This window comes from Lycorma delicatula, chromosome 3 (assembly GCF_047948215.1).
Source record: "Lycorma delicatula isolate Av1 chromosome 3, ASM4794821v1, whole genome shotgun sequence".
NCBI lineage: Eukaryota > Metazoa > Arthropoda > Insecta > Hemiptera > Fulgoridae > Lycorma > Lycorma delicatula.
The window spans coordinates 224236201-224252786 of record NC_134457.1 but is presented as its reverse complement, the minus strand read 5'-3'; the positions used below and the strand labels follow the sequence as shown (position 1 = coordinate 224252786).

At 32.1% G+C, this 16586-nt stretch overlaps 1 protein-coding gene across 1 annotated transcript in view; it reads right to left on the bottom strand.

Moving 5' to 3' along the window:
- LOC142322475 (HEAT repeat-containing protein 3) overlaps positions 1-16586 on the bottom strand; it is an 83524-nt gene that overhangs the window by 4985 nt on the left and 61953 nt on the right. Inside the window, exons 11-12 of the mRNA XM_075361592.1 lie at positions 9377-9492; positions 5398-5514 (exon numbers count right to left, since the gene is read on the bottom strand). Coding sequence (XP_075217707.1) covers positions 5398-5514; positions 9377-9492 — 233 coding nt within the window. The remainder of the gene's footprint in view (positions 1-5397; positions 5515-9376; positions 9493-16586) is intronic.

The window sequence follows — 16586 nt, the reverse complement described above, 5'->3', positions numbered from 1 at the left end:
GGTTTGTAGATATTTACATGAAAATTACACACACGAAAATGAAGTTTATAACTTCATTTGTTATCAAAAAAACAGTCAACTTCACTGTTACTCCATTAAACTCTGAATTTAAAAAAAAATCCTTTCTTAGTGTACACTTACACTGAAAGAAGAACATGTATACAAATTTTCATCAATATACAGGATGTCCCATATAAAACGCAACCCAACCTTATATTGGTAGGTACTGAAATAATAAAATGGCGTGTGTAAATGTAAATGTAATTTTTATTATTACCATCCATTACCTTACGTTTAGAGTAAATGTTGGAAGTGGCCGCCATCTTCTTGAATACAAGCTTCAATTCTTTTTACGGCGTTTCTTGCAACTTTTTTCAAAGTTTGTGGCTGGATATTTAATACAGCTTGTTCAATATTGACTTTCAATTGTTCGTGTTCAAGGTTTGTTGCTGTAGGCTTTTTCTTTGAGGTAACCCTGTAGAAAAAAATCCGCCGCAGTCAAATCTGGAGATCTTGGTGGCCACAAGCCTCGACCTACAACACGATTACCAAAGAATTCCTCAATGAAATCAGAAGTTGAACCTGCATAGTGCGATGTCGCACCGTCATGTTGCAGGCAGTAGTGCCTGTCTTCCTCTTCCAAGAGTGCGATGAACTGAAATAAAATATCCTGATATCGTTCTGCATTAATGATGTACTCGAAAAAAGTAGGACCGATTATTTTCTTCCGCAATATCGCGCACCACACTCCCAACTTTTGCGGGTGTAATTGTTTTTCGTGATAAACGTGGGGATTTTCAGCACTCCAAATTCTACTGTTTTGGCTGTTTACGTAGCCGTCCAAATGAAACTGTGCTTCATCTGTGAAAAATAACAAATCCATAACATTAATTCCCTCACGCAGAAATCGACGGAACCGTTGACAATATTGTAGCTGTTTTTCTTTGTCGGGCTCAAGAAGTCGATGAACCGTTTGAATGCGATAAAGTCGTAATTGTAATCATTTGGTCGCCCGATGAACAGTTGATTTAGACAAATTAATTTCAGCAGACAAACGTCTGATCGATTTATTTGGCGAGGCGAGTAATCGGTCTTTGATTTCAGTGACTGTATCTGTATTCAACACTGACGCAGATCTTTTGTGTTCCTTGTTATTAACAGAACCGGTCTCTCTAAATTTTGCAACTAACCTTAATACTGATGTTTTGTTAGGAGCCAGTTTATCTGGGTACTTATGGCGAAACAAATCTTGCACTGCAACCACTGATTTCGTACTGAAGTACGACTCGACAATGAAAACACGTTCATCTAGCAAAAACACCATCTCGTCTCTAGCAATACACTGAACGTTATGATCGCATTATTGTTACTATCGGTAGTGTTCTACTGCCGCCGCGATGTTCAGATGTTGGACGAGTCCATTTCAGTAACAAGTAGGGGAGTAAGCTTGACTTTTGAAATTTCATGGATGAGTGATTGATGGGTTGCGTTTTATATGGGCCACCCTGTATAATCCAGTAGTTTTTGCTGGGTGTTGATGAACATCAGTCAGGACGTTTTCTTTTATATATGTAGAATTCTTTTAATCTTCAATACTATAAAAATATTTGTTTCTAAAATTTCACAGATATTGTTTAATTGGGAATTAATATTTGTACCTGCTGATGGTTGCATAAAAATCAAAATGACCATTAATTTTAGACTTTAACTAAAAAAAAATCTTATAAATGATTTTTTTGCATTTTCTTATTTTCTAATTTCTTTCAATACCCGTTTGGTAGAACTTTTTGTATTCGACGTTAAAATAAAAAAAATACATTTCCCTTTTAATTTTATATTCAATGGCAAAATTTTGTACAAATAATTATAATAATGATAAATTATAATATTTAAAAAATCGAATACGTATTGAATATTAAATTTAATTAATTCTTCAATTAATAATACAATATTTCTACACAATAAACAAAACAAAACTGTAAAAATGTTATTAAGAATGTCAACGGGACAACAATACGGAAATGAAGATCGAATAAGTTTTTTAAAAACAATTGGCAAAGGTCATCTCAGTAAGCAAATGAACAACTACAAGCCCAAGGAGGGTGAGCTAGAAGTTGAAAGGTGATATTATCAGTTACTGGGTTCATTATTAAATCAATAAACAGTAATGCTGCTAATTTTTAATTATTACATTATCCAAAGTGTAGATCACCATTATCAAGTCACCAGTTAACCACAATCCAGCTGATCCAAATTTGATTTGTATAGTTTACTGTATTCTATGCGTACAATGTATTTGTAGAATAAGTATGTTTTTAAATCCCATTTTCAAGTTCTTTATTTCATACTTCAAGAGAATGTTGACCGATGGCTTACCTGGTATTTAGAGAAACACTGATATCACACTCTGATATTTCCAGAACAATGTGTTTTCCGCCAAGGATGATCTACTATTGATTATCTGGTATCAATAGAAACAGCTATCCAAAATGCTTTTCTGTTCACCAACTCGTCGCTATTTTCTTTGACATCAAAAGGGTATATTACACAGACTGGCAATGAGGTATTCTAAATACCTTTAAAGAATGGGCAGTCATGAGCAAAATACTTGCTTTTAGTAGGGGTTTCCTAAATGACTGTTCATTCCGTGTTTGTTTTAGAGATTCTATGTCGAGTAACACTACCTTGGAAAATGGAGTGCCTCAAGCAAGTGTATTAAATGCCACCTTGTTTACTACAGCAGTATAAGTGCAACCACCTGTTTCATGTTTTCAATTTGATGATGATTTTGCTATATACATTACAACTCGTTACAACAGCCACAGCTGAGAGACTACTATAGAATATTATATCTTATCTTGAAATTTGATCCAAAATCACTGGCTTCATGTTCTTACCGGAGAAAACAAAATGTGTAGTCTTTTCTGGTCTATGAGACCATCTCACTCCAAAAGTGCAGGTCAATGGAGAGCTAACTGCTTATCTCTCCTGATGTTAAATTTCTAGCTTTACTTTTCAACAATCGTCTTAGAAGGGCAAACACACAAAACAGCTAAAGGCGACATGTTTAAAAATTGTAGATGTGCTACGAGTCTTTAGCAACATCAAGTGAGGTTACATCTGATCATGTATGTTACATTTTTATTATTCTTTAGTCCGATCCAATTTAGATTATGGTTGTTTCATCTACTCTTCAGTGAGTCATATCATGCTTAAGATGCTACATATATGCCACTGGTGCATTTTGATCAAGCCCTGTTGCAAGCATACTTGTTGACTGTGTTGAGCTATCATTTTAGGATAGGACCGGCTGCTAGCATCTAACGTTGCCTGTCTTAAAGGATAACCACATCACCCGGTTCTTAAAGCAGTCCTCGCAAATCCTCATTTCCAACAGTATGAAAACCATCCACATAATACAGCACTAATGGGTGTCCATACCTGGTGTTTAATGAAACTTTTACATTTTTACCCACCTTCTGTCTTCCCAACCTATCCCTACACATATCCAATGTGGAGACTCAACCCCATTAATTTTAATTATGATCTCACCATATATAATAAAAATTAACAACTCCTCTCATCTTTCAGCAAACATTTCATGATTTCCTATCAGAGACAAACCCGGATGCAACAGTCTAGGTTTGTTGTCGAAGTAGAATGATACATTGGATGCACTTTTGTTGTAAATGACAAAACTTATGTGTTTGGTCTACCTGGTATTACAAGTGTCTACAATGCTGAACTGTACGCCATCAAAATGGCCTTGAATATAATTAAATCAAAATATTATTATATTGTTATCTGTAGCAGTTCATATAGTGTTCTCCAAGTTTTAGAGGATTTGTATTCCAAACATCTTACTAACGCTGCAATAAATAATACAATTGCCGAATTAAATCTTTACAAGACAGGTGAATTTCTGCTGATCCCTAGCCATGTAGGAATCCTGGGTAATGAGCGTGCATATTCCGCTGCTAAAGATATATGTAGCTAACCGTCTCACCACTCAAGTTAAACTTAAACATAAACTTCAAAGAAGGTGGCAAGGTGACTGACTGGACCACTACAGCAGATAATAAACTCTGACACATCAAAGATATGGTGTTATCATGGGACTCTTCATGCAGAAAAATTCGCTGAGAGGAAGAGGTTCTTTGCCAATTGCGATTAGGATGTACCAGAGCTACTGACGGATACTGATGTCAGCGGATACTTGACTGTACGCCACATCTTTGTGGACTGTATGTTATGCGGCCTTATGTTGCAATTTAAATTGCCGAGGGGCATATGGCAATTCCTAGGAAATGACAAGAATGTACTAGACTGGGTATTGTTACTTCTACGAAGAATTAATATACTTAATAAGATTTAACCTATCATAAATTATTTTTTTATTTGAGCTACATACATTATCCTAATTGTTACATTTCTTTTACTATTTCAATTTTATTCCTATTATTATATTAATTTTAACTCTATTTTACTAATATTTTAATATCTGAGAAGGAGTCTCTTGTTATTATTTTGACCCGATGACAATGTGAAAGGGTTTTTTGCAAAAAGAAAATAATATGATACTCCAAGCGATAGGTTTCAACAAAAAATTGTGGTTTTTAAGCAAAAAAGAAATTAAACCAAACATTCTGCATTTTGGTTTTTTACATCTTCTGAAATTGTCATTGTATAGAGCATGATTTTATGGAAATTACTGCACACTTTATTACAAAATCAAATAAGCATTCACTAAACCCTCATGCACACTTGAGTAAAACTAAGATAAAATGCAAATAGAATTTTACCACCAAGAAAAAGTATAGATCTTATAGACCATTACTTACTTATTCACAATGTAAATATATACACACAATAATACTTTAATCAAATGAAATTACATATTTGAACAATCATTTACACACATCAACAGTTCCTTTACCTCTCTACTTAATAACTGTCTATGGAAAATGGTTGTTTGGCATGTATTACAAAAATTTTAAACACAATTAAATCACAAAAATTACTACCATCGTTTTACCAATAAAATTCTTACTGAGATTTATAATTCGCATTAATTATCAACTTCTAGATAAATCAATTTTTAATATTTTACAGTACAGGATAGATATTTGACATACAAGCATCAAAATGTAAAATAAGCAACATGAATTCTTGTTTTTTTATAGTACTGTTATTTGTTAATTTAATTAAACGACATGAAAATACATTATATTACTGAGAGAACATAGATCAAATATAAACTTTCATAAAATGATACTATATATATATATATATATATATATATATATATATATTATACATAATACATATATATACTATGTACACAATGACAAAGAAATATAAAACCTTCTATTACAATGAAATACAAATTATACGTACCTTTAGCAAAAAATTTAAATTTTTGTTGGCGCAGAAAACACCAAGAGCACCAATAACTTGTGTAACATTAGCACATACATTGTTATCTTTACAGTTCTGTACAATTCTAAAAAGTACCTGGAAGAATACTATTATTATTTACAATTCAAAACTATCATGTATTATAAAAACTAATTGTACTATCAAATTACAAAAACAAAACTGGAAAACTTTTTTTGTAATTAAAAATGTTTTACAGAAGCTACCAATGCATAGACAAACAACCCGAACCAAATATATATATTTTTCATTACACTTTCAGTTTTCAATACATTTTTTTTTTTCATTATTATTAGTAAAAAAATATTACAAAAAGTGAAAAATAAAACTTAATATAACAATGTAAAATATTTCATTGCAATTTAATTATTATTATCTTTTGTGACTGCATAGGATCACTTTAGTCAGTCCAATATCAAAGTCTCTCGGATGGAACTGTTTGAGCCTTGTGGTCCTACCAGTACTTTTCATATGTTCCGATCTTTGTCTCCTTTCTAGTGTTGAAAATTTTCGTGTTGTGAGTATGAAGGGAGTGTTTTTGTTCTTGATTTTCTTATTTAATTTTATTTCATCTGTAGTATCTTCTGGTGTAAGGCAGATTTCCTTCAGATACTCTCTTATTTCTCTGATCCATCTGCATCCTGTCTTGATGTTTTTCGAGTTGAGATTGTACTGTACTAGTTGTTTCAGAAGTTTATCTTGCATCCTCATTAGAAGCCCAAAGAAACCTAGTCTCTCCTTACCCACAGCATCAGTGATGGGTTCTAATTCTTCGCTAGGCAAAGAATTAGAACCCATCACTTTGTTGGGCACAATCCAACACTGCTCGTCTTTCTAGTACTGTTTATTGATGCAAGTTCTTCCAATTCTTCTTTTGATTTTATGGAGTCTGTCTGTCTTTGATTGTTCGTTCAGATGGAAGAGTTTTCTGCTGCATAAATGGCTTCTGGTTTTATAATTGTGTTGTAGTGTCTTATTTTTACGTTTATTGATAAGTGTAAGTGTTCAAGGTTAATTTTTGAGCTTTAGCTACTTTATTTCTTCTTATTTGGATCATGGTTTTTTCATTTAGGTTGCTTGTTATTATTTCACGGAGATATTTAAATTGGGTTATTATTTTGATTTCAACTCTTTTAATCGTGTTGGTTTTTTGAGCATAATCTCTGTCTTTTCAAATGATATTTTGAGGCCAATTTTATCTGCAATGTTTTGAAGTTCTAATATCTGTGATTTAGTTTCGTCAATGTCATTTTCTGGCAGTGCCAAGTCGTCGGTGAAACCAAGAAAAATTGTTTTGATTTTTCGGCCTATGTTTAGTGCCATTCCCTCATTATTATTTCTAAAGTGCAGTTGAATAATAGCAGTGACATCCCATCACCTTGGTGCAGTCCTGTTTTTATCTCAAATGGTTCAGAGAGCTCGCCTCTGAATTTTACTTTCAACTTAGTGTTTGTGAGGATCAGTTTTATCATGTTTATTAATCTGGTATGTAGTCCACGGTTCTTAGAATTTTTAGTAGCATTCTCTGTGGATTATATCACTTCTCTGTTTCTTTTCTTGTTATAATCCATTATTAGCTTGAAACTCAAGATGTGGTTTGGACAGCTCCTCCAGGGTCTGAAACCTCCCTGGTATTCTCCTAGATCTTTCTCAAGTTGTGAATCGATCATGTTGAGGAAGATACTTGAAACAATTTTTTATGTTGTGTCTAAGAGTGAGATTCACCTGTAATTGTTAGGGTTTGTTTTGCCCCCTTTTTTTGTAGCAGATGGATGAGGGCTGTCGTCCAGTGTTCCTGTAGTTCTTTAATCTAGATTTGATAAGTTGATGTAGGGCATTTTTTCTGATCTTCCTGTATATTTCCAGACCTCGACAAAAGTCTGATTTTCCACTGTTTTTTAATTCTTCATCACAATCAGTGCTTGGTAGACTTCTTTTATTGTGGGAGGGTTTGATGTTTTCTGATGGTGTTATTATTGGGGTGTTGGTGTTGAAGTGTACGAGTACTGTTAGTTCTTCGCAATTTAGGAGTTAGTTGAAATATTTAGCTATGATTTCTGTGTTGTGTTTATTGTTATGGGCCAGTTTACCATTTTCATTCTTTATTAGTATTTGTGGGGAAGGGGGGAGGTCGTATTTTTGGAGCTGAGTTTTGAAGGTTCTGTAGCAGCCTCATGACTGTGTTTTATTGAATTCTTTTACTGACTTCAGTGTGTCTTTATGATTCTCCTTTGAGGTCAGGTGATTTCTTTTTGTTGTTTTACTACATTTTGGAAGGATGTTTCTGATTTTTGGGATTGGTGAAATAGCCATACTTAATGTCTTTTCTCCACTATTTCATCACATTCACTGTTCCACCATTGCTGTTTTTTTATGGGATTTTATTGAGGCTAATTTTTCTGATTTGTTTAATGTTGTTGACTGGATATTCGAGTTTATCCGTGATTATTTTTTTTGTTGCTGTTTGGTAATTTTTATTCTTGACTACTTGGGTGGGTATGGTCCATTTTTCTTTTAGTTTTTGGGGCTTGGTTTTGTTACTTTCCTTAGGGAGTAAATTTAATTTTAAATTCGAGATCATAGTGGCCTGAGCCTGTGTCTACTCCTCCTTGCAGTGGTGTTTGTCCATCAAAACATGGTCAAGTTGCCATTCTCCTTTAGTGTAGTCGGGGTGTTTCCAGGTTTTGAGTTTTTCTCTTGAAATATGTGGATTTCAAGGTTAGGTTGTGGTTTCTGTAGATATCAACAAATCTCTGTCTGTTTTCTTTTGGGCAGGCCATTTTCCGATGATGTCGCGGTATCTTCTTTCTCTGCCTAATTGAGCATTGAAGTCTCTGATTAATTGTTTAACATGGTTTTTGGGGATGTTATTCACAGTCAGGTCGAATAGATCCCAAAACTTTTCTGTTTCTTTTCAGTCTTTTGTAAACTTATTTTTATTATTAGTGGGTACATGGGTGTTTATTACAGTGTAGATTTTATTAGATGCTTTTAGGATGAATGTTGAGATTCTTGGGGTTGTGACTTGAATTCTTGTATGGAGTTTATTGACTAAAGAGGTTGTTCCCAAAGTGTCGTACATTTTTCATTACTCTCTTCCCAGGTTTATCTTTGTAGAGCCTATGTCCTTGAGATTCTGCAGCATCCTGGTTGGTGTTTCTTATTTCCTGCAGATCCCCATGGTGAGAATTTTGCGTTGGTCCATTGGGTCAGTTATAACTTTTAGTTTACCAGTCTGCATGAGTGAGTTTATATTGTGTTGAAATGTAGGTAATTTGCTTTGGATTGATTTTGGACTTCGTATTTTTCTTGTTCGTGTATGTAGTGTTGAGGCATTTCAATGCTTCCGATCGCATGTTATCTTCTAAGCGGCAGCCCACCGTATCCAAATGCTGCCTTTTCTGAACTCTGGTATTGCTGGGTTTAGTAAGAGAAGTATTGCTTAAAAGACTTTTCATGATTGACTGTCAAGGAGTCACCTCTGGTGGGTTTAGGTCCTGAGTTACAACTCTAGATGTGATTGGTAAAGTTGTAGTTAGGTGTGATTTGATGATAAATAGTAATATAATAATATTACAGACAATTATTTTTTAAATAAAATATTTTTCCCTTAATAATGCAGAGTTTATATACTTATTTATTTCTTTTATTTACATTTTGTGGTCCAAGTATTAAAGTAATTTAGACTATTAAATTTATTACAAACAACAGCAGAGTCCAGGAGTCAATGGGCAGCCTCCCTACCAGAAACCAAGGATCAATAGCTGTAAGGTCTTGTCTTGACATTAACAAATGAGAACCTAGCAGTCAGACCTGACCAACAGAACTGATAATCTAAATAAAGGGATCAAGGGTATGAAAAAAGGCAGACTGTTAGAAAGAATGATTTATATATCAGTGTAGTTCATTATCTTGCTCATGAACTAACTGCAGTACTTACCTCTAAGTCTGATTGTGTCATCTGAGAAAGACCAGGGTACTGCATTGATACCAGTTTTGTTAATATTGCTCTCAAAGCATTAGTAGATGCTTCAATAACCTCTACATCATTGTCACCTGAAAATAATTTTTTTTTTTAATTTATTTCATAATAAATATCTCATACCTTGCAATATATTATATATATTTCTGTTTGTTATAATAATTAAGTATAATAATTCAGTGGAACTAGATTAATATTTTATTTAAATATTACTGAAAGCCAAAACATCTTTTTATAAAATATATTCATGTAACTAATAAAAACTATATTACATATATTATATAAATATGTAATACTCATATAACAACACAATTATAACCAATAGAGAATAAACAAATGCAAAACAAACACTACAGAAAGAAACAAACAAAATACATTAAATTATCCAAGTAAACAGTCACAAAATATTGCAATAAATGTACTAAATCTCCTACAGCCATGTTTTAAAGTTATTACATTTTAAAAAAATTCTACATTAGTCCTTTAGGACCAAGTTATAAATCTTTAAAAGCTTGTAATATGAAACTGCTCAAAACAACATATAAGAAAAGAACACTTTAGTGAATATTTTATCTAGCCAACTATTGGTGGTGAATGTCATTTTTTTAATACTTTTTTTAAGGGTGAACAACCAAAATAGTTATTGCCAAAACAAATGTTTGTTTAGGGAACCTCTCAGGTTGTAAAGAGCCCCATAAAAAAAAATAATATAAAAAAACAGGCACTTATTGATATCATTTAATTTATCTACCTAGATTACTCTAATGTAGATGGGAATGTAAAAATCTCAGAGCTAAGTTAGATTTAACTATTTAATTAACATTTAAACAAAACTACTCAATTTTTTTGTTCATATTATTTGGCAATTAAAATTATTTAAGGTCATTCATTATTTTATTGTTGTGACACATAACGACCAATTTTTTTTTAATCTGTGAGCTATTTTCTTGAAATCTTTGTTTATTTACATTAGTGTGATATAAAATTTCTTTAATTTGTTTTTCTTTATGTTCTAAATGAATGGACACAATTAAAATCCACCAGATTTTTCAGCCATATAATAAATATGTTTACCTAATTAAAAAAAATTATGCAATAATATCAGCATGAGAACAGCAATGAAAATGTCTTAACAGCAACTGAAATGTTTTGTAGTAAGATATTAAAATGTTATAGACCCCATTTATAAAATCAGGTTTTGTTTATCACTACAAAAGCTGGTTATACAAAAGTATAATCAACGAAAAACCCAGACTTCCTAAAAGAACTCGCTCTCCTCAGGTGAATATGGTATGCCAAAGCATCCAGCTGCACAATAAACTGTTCAGCTACAAGTTGCATGGAGATAAGGCTTTCAATTCAGGCAATAATTCAGATAAATTATAAAAATACATAATAAAATTTTATTAGGTAAGCACTAAAAAGCAATCTGTCTATCAGCCTCGTTTAAATTTACTGAATTGTTTCTGAAAACCTACTATGACTTGGAAGGCACTTTCTTTTAAAGTAATCGTAACAAAAGGGTTAAACAATGGTACTCACATATGACATTGAAGTGAACATGACTGTAATTCCTTCGCCACATAAAATATAAGTTCTACTCAAGTTTGTCATATGCCGATTTACAGTGATTTGAAACTTTTATGATTGTACACTAAAACTTTTAAAATGCTTATCTCTGAAAGATTTTGTTTAATAAACTAGATCTTGCCCAACTCGGGGCCCATGGGCACCATGATGCCCGTGCTCATTTGCCAATTTTTAATACTAATTCACATTATATTTTACATCTTACAAAGGATATAAACAATACATTTTAGTAGTTATATTTTCCAGTAGTTCAACAGAAGTAATTCTGCCGGCCTTTGTAACATGGGTTCATTTCTTTGTCACTGTTGACAAATTAATTTCCTTACAACCCACATTTGCAATGGTATAAGTAGATATAAGACCCTCCTAGCAGGGGGTCTAGCTCGACAAGCTACCTAATTGTCACCCACCTGGTGGTCTGCTTTCCACTCAAGTTCCTAGCATTCTTTGTAATAAATTTCAAACTGACATTTTTAAAACAGATTTTTTTTTTTTTAGCAATTGTTGCATTATTCACCAAAACACTGATTTTTCAAACATTTAGTTAAATTAATGAGGGTCATTTCTGGTTCCTCAGAAATCCCACTTACAAGTTGTTAATAAATTTAAACCTGTCAGTTTTAAAAGACAGTGATTTTTCTGTACTTTGTTAAAACAGAGTCCCTTTCATTATTTGTATTTCCCAAAATCAATTTTAAGATGACATTCCTAAAATAGAAACAGATATTTCTCGCAAGAGAGAGTGAATTAATTTCCATGTGGTGTACCCAGTGAATTTTCTGTTATTTAGCAAAACCAATGAGCTTCTTCTATCATTAAACATAATTAAGTCTTCGGCCAATAAGGAGATGAATATGACACATTTTAACAATTCTGACTCTTTGAATGCCATTCCATTCTTGTCATATTTTAACTTCAGTATAACTTCGAAGTTGTGAAGTGAAGTAGGTCTATGTTTTGCTAGTACAATTTATTGCATTATCTCGTGTTGTGGTATGTTATATGTTCTACATGTTGTAAGTATTTTTAAAGTGAAGTTCTTTAAATTATTATATATTATTTTAACATAATAACTAGTGTAGTCTTAATATGACTAAAAATCAGAAAACAAACAGCTTTAACAGTGAATGAGAGAACCAATATTGTTTTATTGAATATAGGGGAAAACCTGTGTGTTTATTGTGTAATGATAGCGTGTCTGTTTCTAAAAGAAGTAATGTAGAGTGAAATTTTTTGACTAATCACAAACAGTTTAATAATGAATTTCCTGTGAATTCTGAACTGAGAAAAACACAAAGTGAAAGACCTTAAATCTAAATTACAATTGCAACAATCCGTATTTATGAAACCAGTTCAGGACAGGGGCATTCCATTTTAATTCAACAAATTTTCAAAAATTTTATTGCATCACTATTTTTGATGATATTTGGTGTATAATATCCACCTTGTAGTAGCTAAAAAATATTGTTTAACATTTTAAAAAAATTATTTTTTTTTAGTAATAGACTATTTTTTAACTTGCCAAAAGGTAAAAACAGCTACTTTCATCACTTTTTCCATGAGCTGTAGCATTTTTATTTTACATCATACAGAGGGTCTAAAAGGTAAACATGGAACTTCATCTTAGTGTATTCAAAATTTATTTTTTTACATAACCAAACCTTGCAATCTTTCCTAAAGTTACGTTTACAAAATGTATTTTCAAACTTTGGGCCCAAAATAAATAATGAAGGGCTTAGGGTAACAGGCCTGTTTTTTACCTTTTAACTCTTAGGTACTAATAGTACTTATAAAAAAAATTTGAATGTTACGAAGTGTCTTTCATTAAAAAATTTAAAAAAATGGCCGCCAAATCATAAGATTTTGAAAATGTCTCATTTTTGGGGCCCAAAAACCACATGTGGGACAGGTGGCAAAAATCTGAAATTTTTACGTACTTTAAAACCATATAAAATGTATTTTGTTACTCAAAGTGGTTGACAAGTAATGAAGCCATCAAAACCACTAAAAACACCTTTCCTTCTAGCCATGAACAATGTATACAAAATATTCACAGCATGTATGTTTTCAGGTAATAATGTAGGCCTACTGTACAAAATATGTTTATATGTCTATTATGAGATAGCTTATATTCTAGATAGTTTGTTACTTAAAGTATGAACCGTAAACACAGACTCATGTTTAAACACGAAAGTGAAAGACATAAATGTTTGCATAATTCTAAATGTAAACATTGTAGAAGGCTCAGTTACTGTTTGGATTTCAATGTGATATGTTGCATTGTTGCTAGTGTTAATACTGTGGTTAGATAATGTACACTTGTTTATAAAGTAATTTTAATAGCAGTGAACTTCTCTTTTATGCGTCTTTTATTTTTAATTTTGTTAATTAGAGAAATTTTATTTTAGCTGTAGAGAAACTGGGACAGGACAAAATAAGCTGCAATTGGTAGTTTTATAATTTATACTAACTGTATTGTTATTGTAAGAACCCTTGCATTTTATAAAAACGGATTATGGAGTGTTCAATTGGCATTCACACTCAAAACAGTATGTCACAAATTGAGTTACAATGGATCTCCAGTATTGCACGATACTTTAGAGCTAACTGAACAGCAAATAACATTGATATATTTAAGAAGTGGATATACTGAAGCAAAACATATCTGAACTTTTCATAAAACTGAATATTTAGAAATATTTTCATATTAACGGGTAAAGTTGCTCTGACCCATTTAGCTGTCACACTAAACCGGTTAAGAAATCACTTCAAGAAATATCTTTGACACTTTCAACAAGCAATCCAAATTTGAAATTAATTCCAGGCAGAGCACTGTGTACAAAATGCTTAAAAAAAAAACCACAAGATGATACAGATAGCAAACCGAAATGTCGAGATGTATTTGAGCTTCAATGTGTTACAGTCATGTCGGTAAATAAAGCTTGTTCAGCACTTGGTATTTCCCCTGTTAAGGTTAAAAAATTATCGATCAGCCCAATTTAAAAAAATAAAGAAACAAAAAGAGCCGAGTCAGCTACCGGTAAATTAAATGATTCCTTTGATTTAAATACTTCTACAAAAGAAACCAGTTTAGTACCACAAAATTATGCTCATTTATGTAAGGAATATGAAGAACTAATCATTAATATAAAAGATATTATGAAAACAGTTACTTCAACCCAGGAAAAAATGAATATTTTAAGTTTATTACTAAGCGGCTGGAGCATTCAAAATGAGTATAGTGTTAGTCAGTATTTAGCTCGTCAATCCAAATATTAATTAAAACAAGTGGAATTTTGTCACAAATTGGCAAAAAGAAACCGTCATGTAATTGCTAAAAATGTTATTAAATGTGTCAAGATTTTTACCAGAGTGATGAGCACAGCCAAATGATGCCAGGGTTAGAAGTATTGTGTCTGTAAGACAAGCTGAAGGGAAGAAAATTAATATTCAAAAAAGGCTTATGTTATGTAACTTAAATGAACTGTACACAGTCTTCAAAGAAAAACATAATTCAAAAATTGGTTTTTTAAAATTTGCATTTAAGACCTAAATTTTGGGCTCTGGCTGGTGGGTCAGGTACTCACTCTGTATGTGTGTGTCGCCCTCCAAAATTTAAAAATCATGTTATCTGCTCTAAAAATGAGATTTGATTATAAAATTCTCCTTTCTAACAAGGTATGTGATATAGAAAATGAAACGTGCATGCTATCACAGTGTGAAAAATGTGAAGGCACTAATGAAGTGCTCAGATTACGGCAAGAAACCTGGGATGATTTTGATTTTGAAATTATCTTCGAGTCAGAAGTCAAAATACATGAAAATGAGGAGGACTATTGAATACACTTTTTCCATCTGCAGGGTGCCGGTACTTCATTCAAGAAATCACTGAGGGATAGTCAAACATGGGTTTAACTGGAAAATATTTTAAAGATTCTCACATCTTCAGAGCTTTTACTATCAAATACTGGAAGAGGACACAACATTACACCAAAGATGAATGAGGACTTATCAGTTCTACTCAATAAAAAAATGGCAGGAGCACTAAGTTGTTAAGTTAAGTTTGTCTTTATTATCAAAAACTGCAAGACTTATTCATAACTTCCATTAACAGGAATAAAATAAGGTAAAAGTAGATTGAACAACTTGTTAATGTATTTGAATTGTTTATAATTTTGTTAATTATTATTTATCATTTTGTAATTCACGATTTATTAATTATCAATTTATTCATTCCAATGAGTTTAGTTGAAATTTTTATAATCTGAAAAGAAACATACCAGTATTTTTGGATAATTTGTTTACGGTTAGAAGGAACAGTGCTTTTAGCGGTTTTGTTGGCTTCATTACGCATCAACCTCTATGAGTAACAAAATAAATTTTAAATGGTTTTAAAGTACTTATTGCTGTAAACATTTCAGATTTTTACCACCTGTCCCACATGTGGTTTCTGGGACCCAAAAGTAAGACATTTTCAAAATATTATGATTTGGTGGCCATTTTTTTTAATGGACACTGTAACAGTCCAATTTTTTTTTTATAAGTACTAATAGTACCTAAGAGTTAAAAGGTAAAAAATAGACCTGTTACCCTAAGCCCCTTATTATTTCCATTGGACCCAAAATTAAAAAAAAAAACAATTTGTAATTGTTACTTCAGTAAACATTACAAGATTAGGTTATGTAACAAAATGAATTTTGAGTACATTAAGCTGATGTTCCATCTTTACTCTTTCCAAAAAGCTTTTTTTCACATTCTATAAGATTTAAAATAAGAATGCTAGAGGTCATGGAAAAAGTAACGAAAATGGCTGTTTTTACCTGTTGATGAGTTAGAAAATAGTCTATTGCACAAGAAAAAATTTTTTTTTTAAATATAAAAATACTTTTTGGCCACTAAAAGGTGGGTAGTTATCATATACCAAATATCATCAAAATCAGAAAGAGTGATGCACTGATCATTTGTTGAATTAAAATGGAATACCCTGACACCAGTAACTTGACAGAAGCTTCTTACAAAATCTGTTGCATACTAGCTAAAAGGAAAAAACCATTTAATGATGGGGAAGTATTAAAAGAAGCAATGATCAGTGCCACTGAATCTCTGTTTGAAAGTCACAGAGATAAATCTGCACTTACGTCTTCCTTTAAAGGACTACAATTATCTCGCCAATCTGTTGCTAGGTGGGTTGAACAGATTTCTAATAATTTGGAACAAAAATTACATCAGGATTTGCAATTATGTGAATATTTTTCACTCCAGTTTGATGAAAGTACTGACATGTCTGACATTGTTGAGTTGTGTGTATTTACTAGAATTATTTTATATGATTTCACAGTGAAGGAAGAGTTTGTCAAATTGCTGCCACTTCATGGACAAACTAAGAGAGTAGACATATATAGTGCGTTCCTTAAATTTGTCAAAGAAAGTAACTTTCCACTTTCAGAGCTTGTTGCTATAACAACAGATGGAGCACCTTCTACAACTGGCAGGAATAATGGATTTCTATCTCTGTACTAAGGATGAATCATTTCCAAAATTTATTTCTTATCATTGCAATATCCACCAGGATATAGGA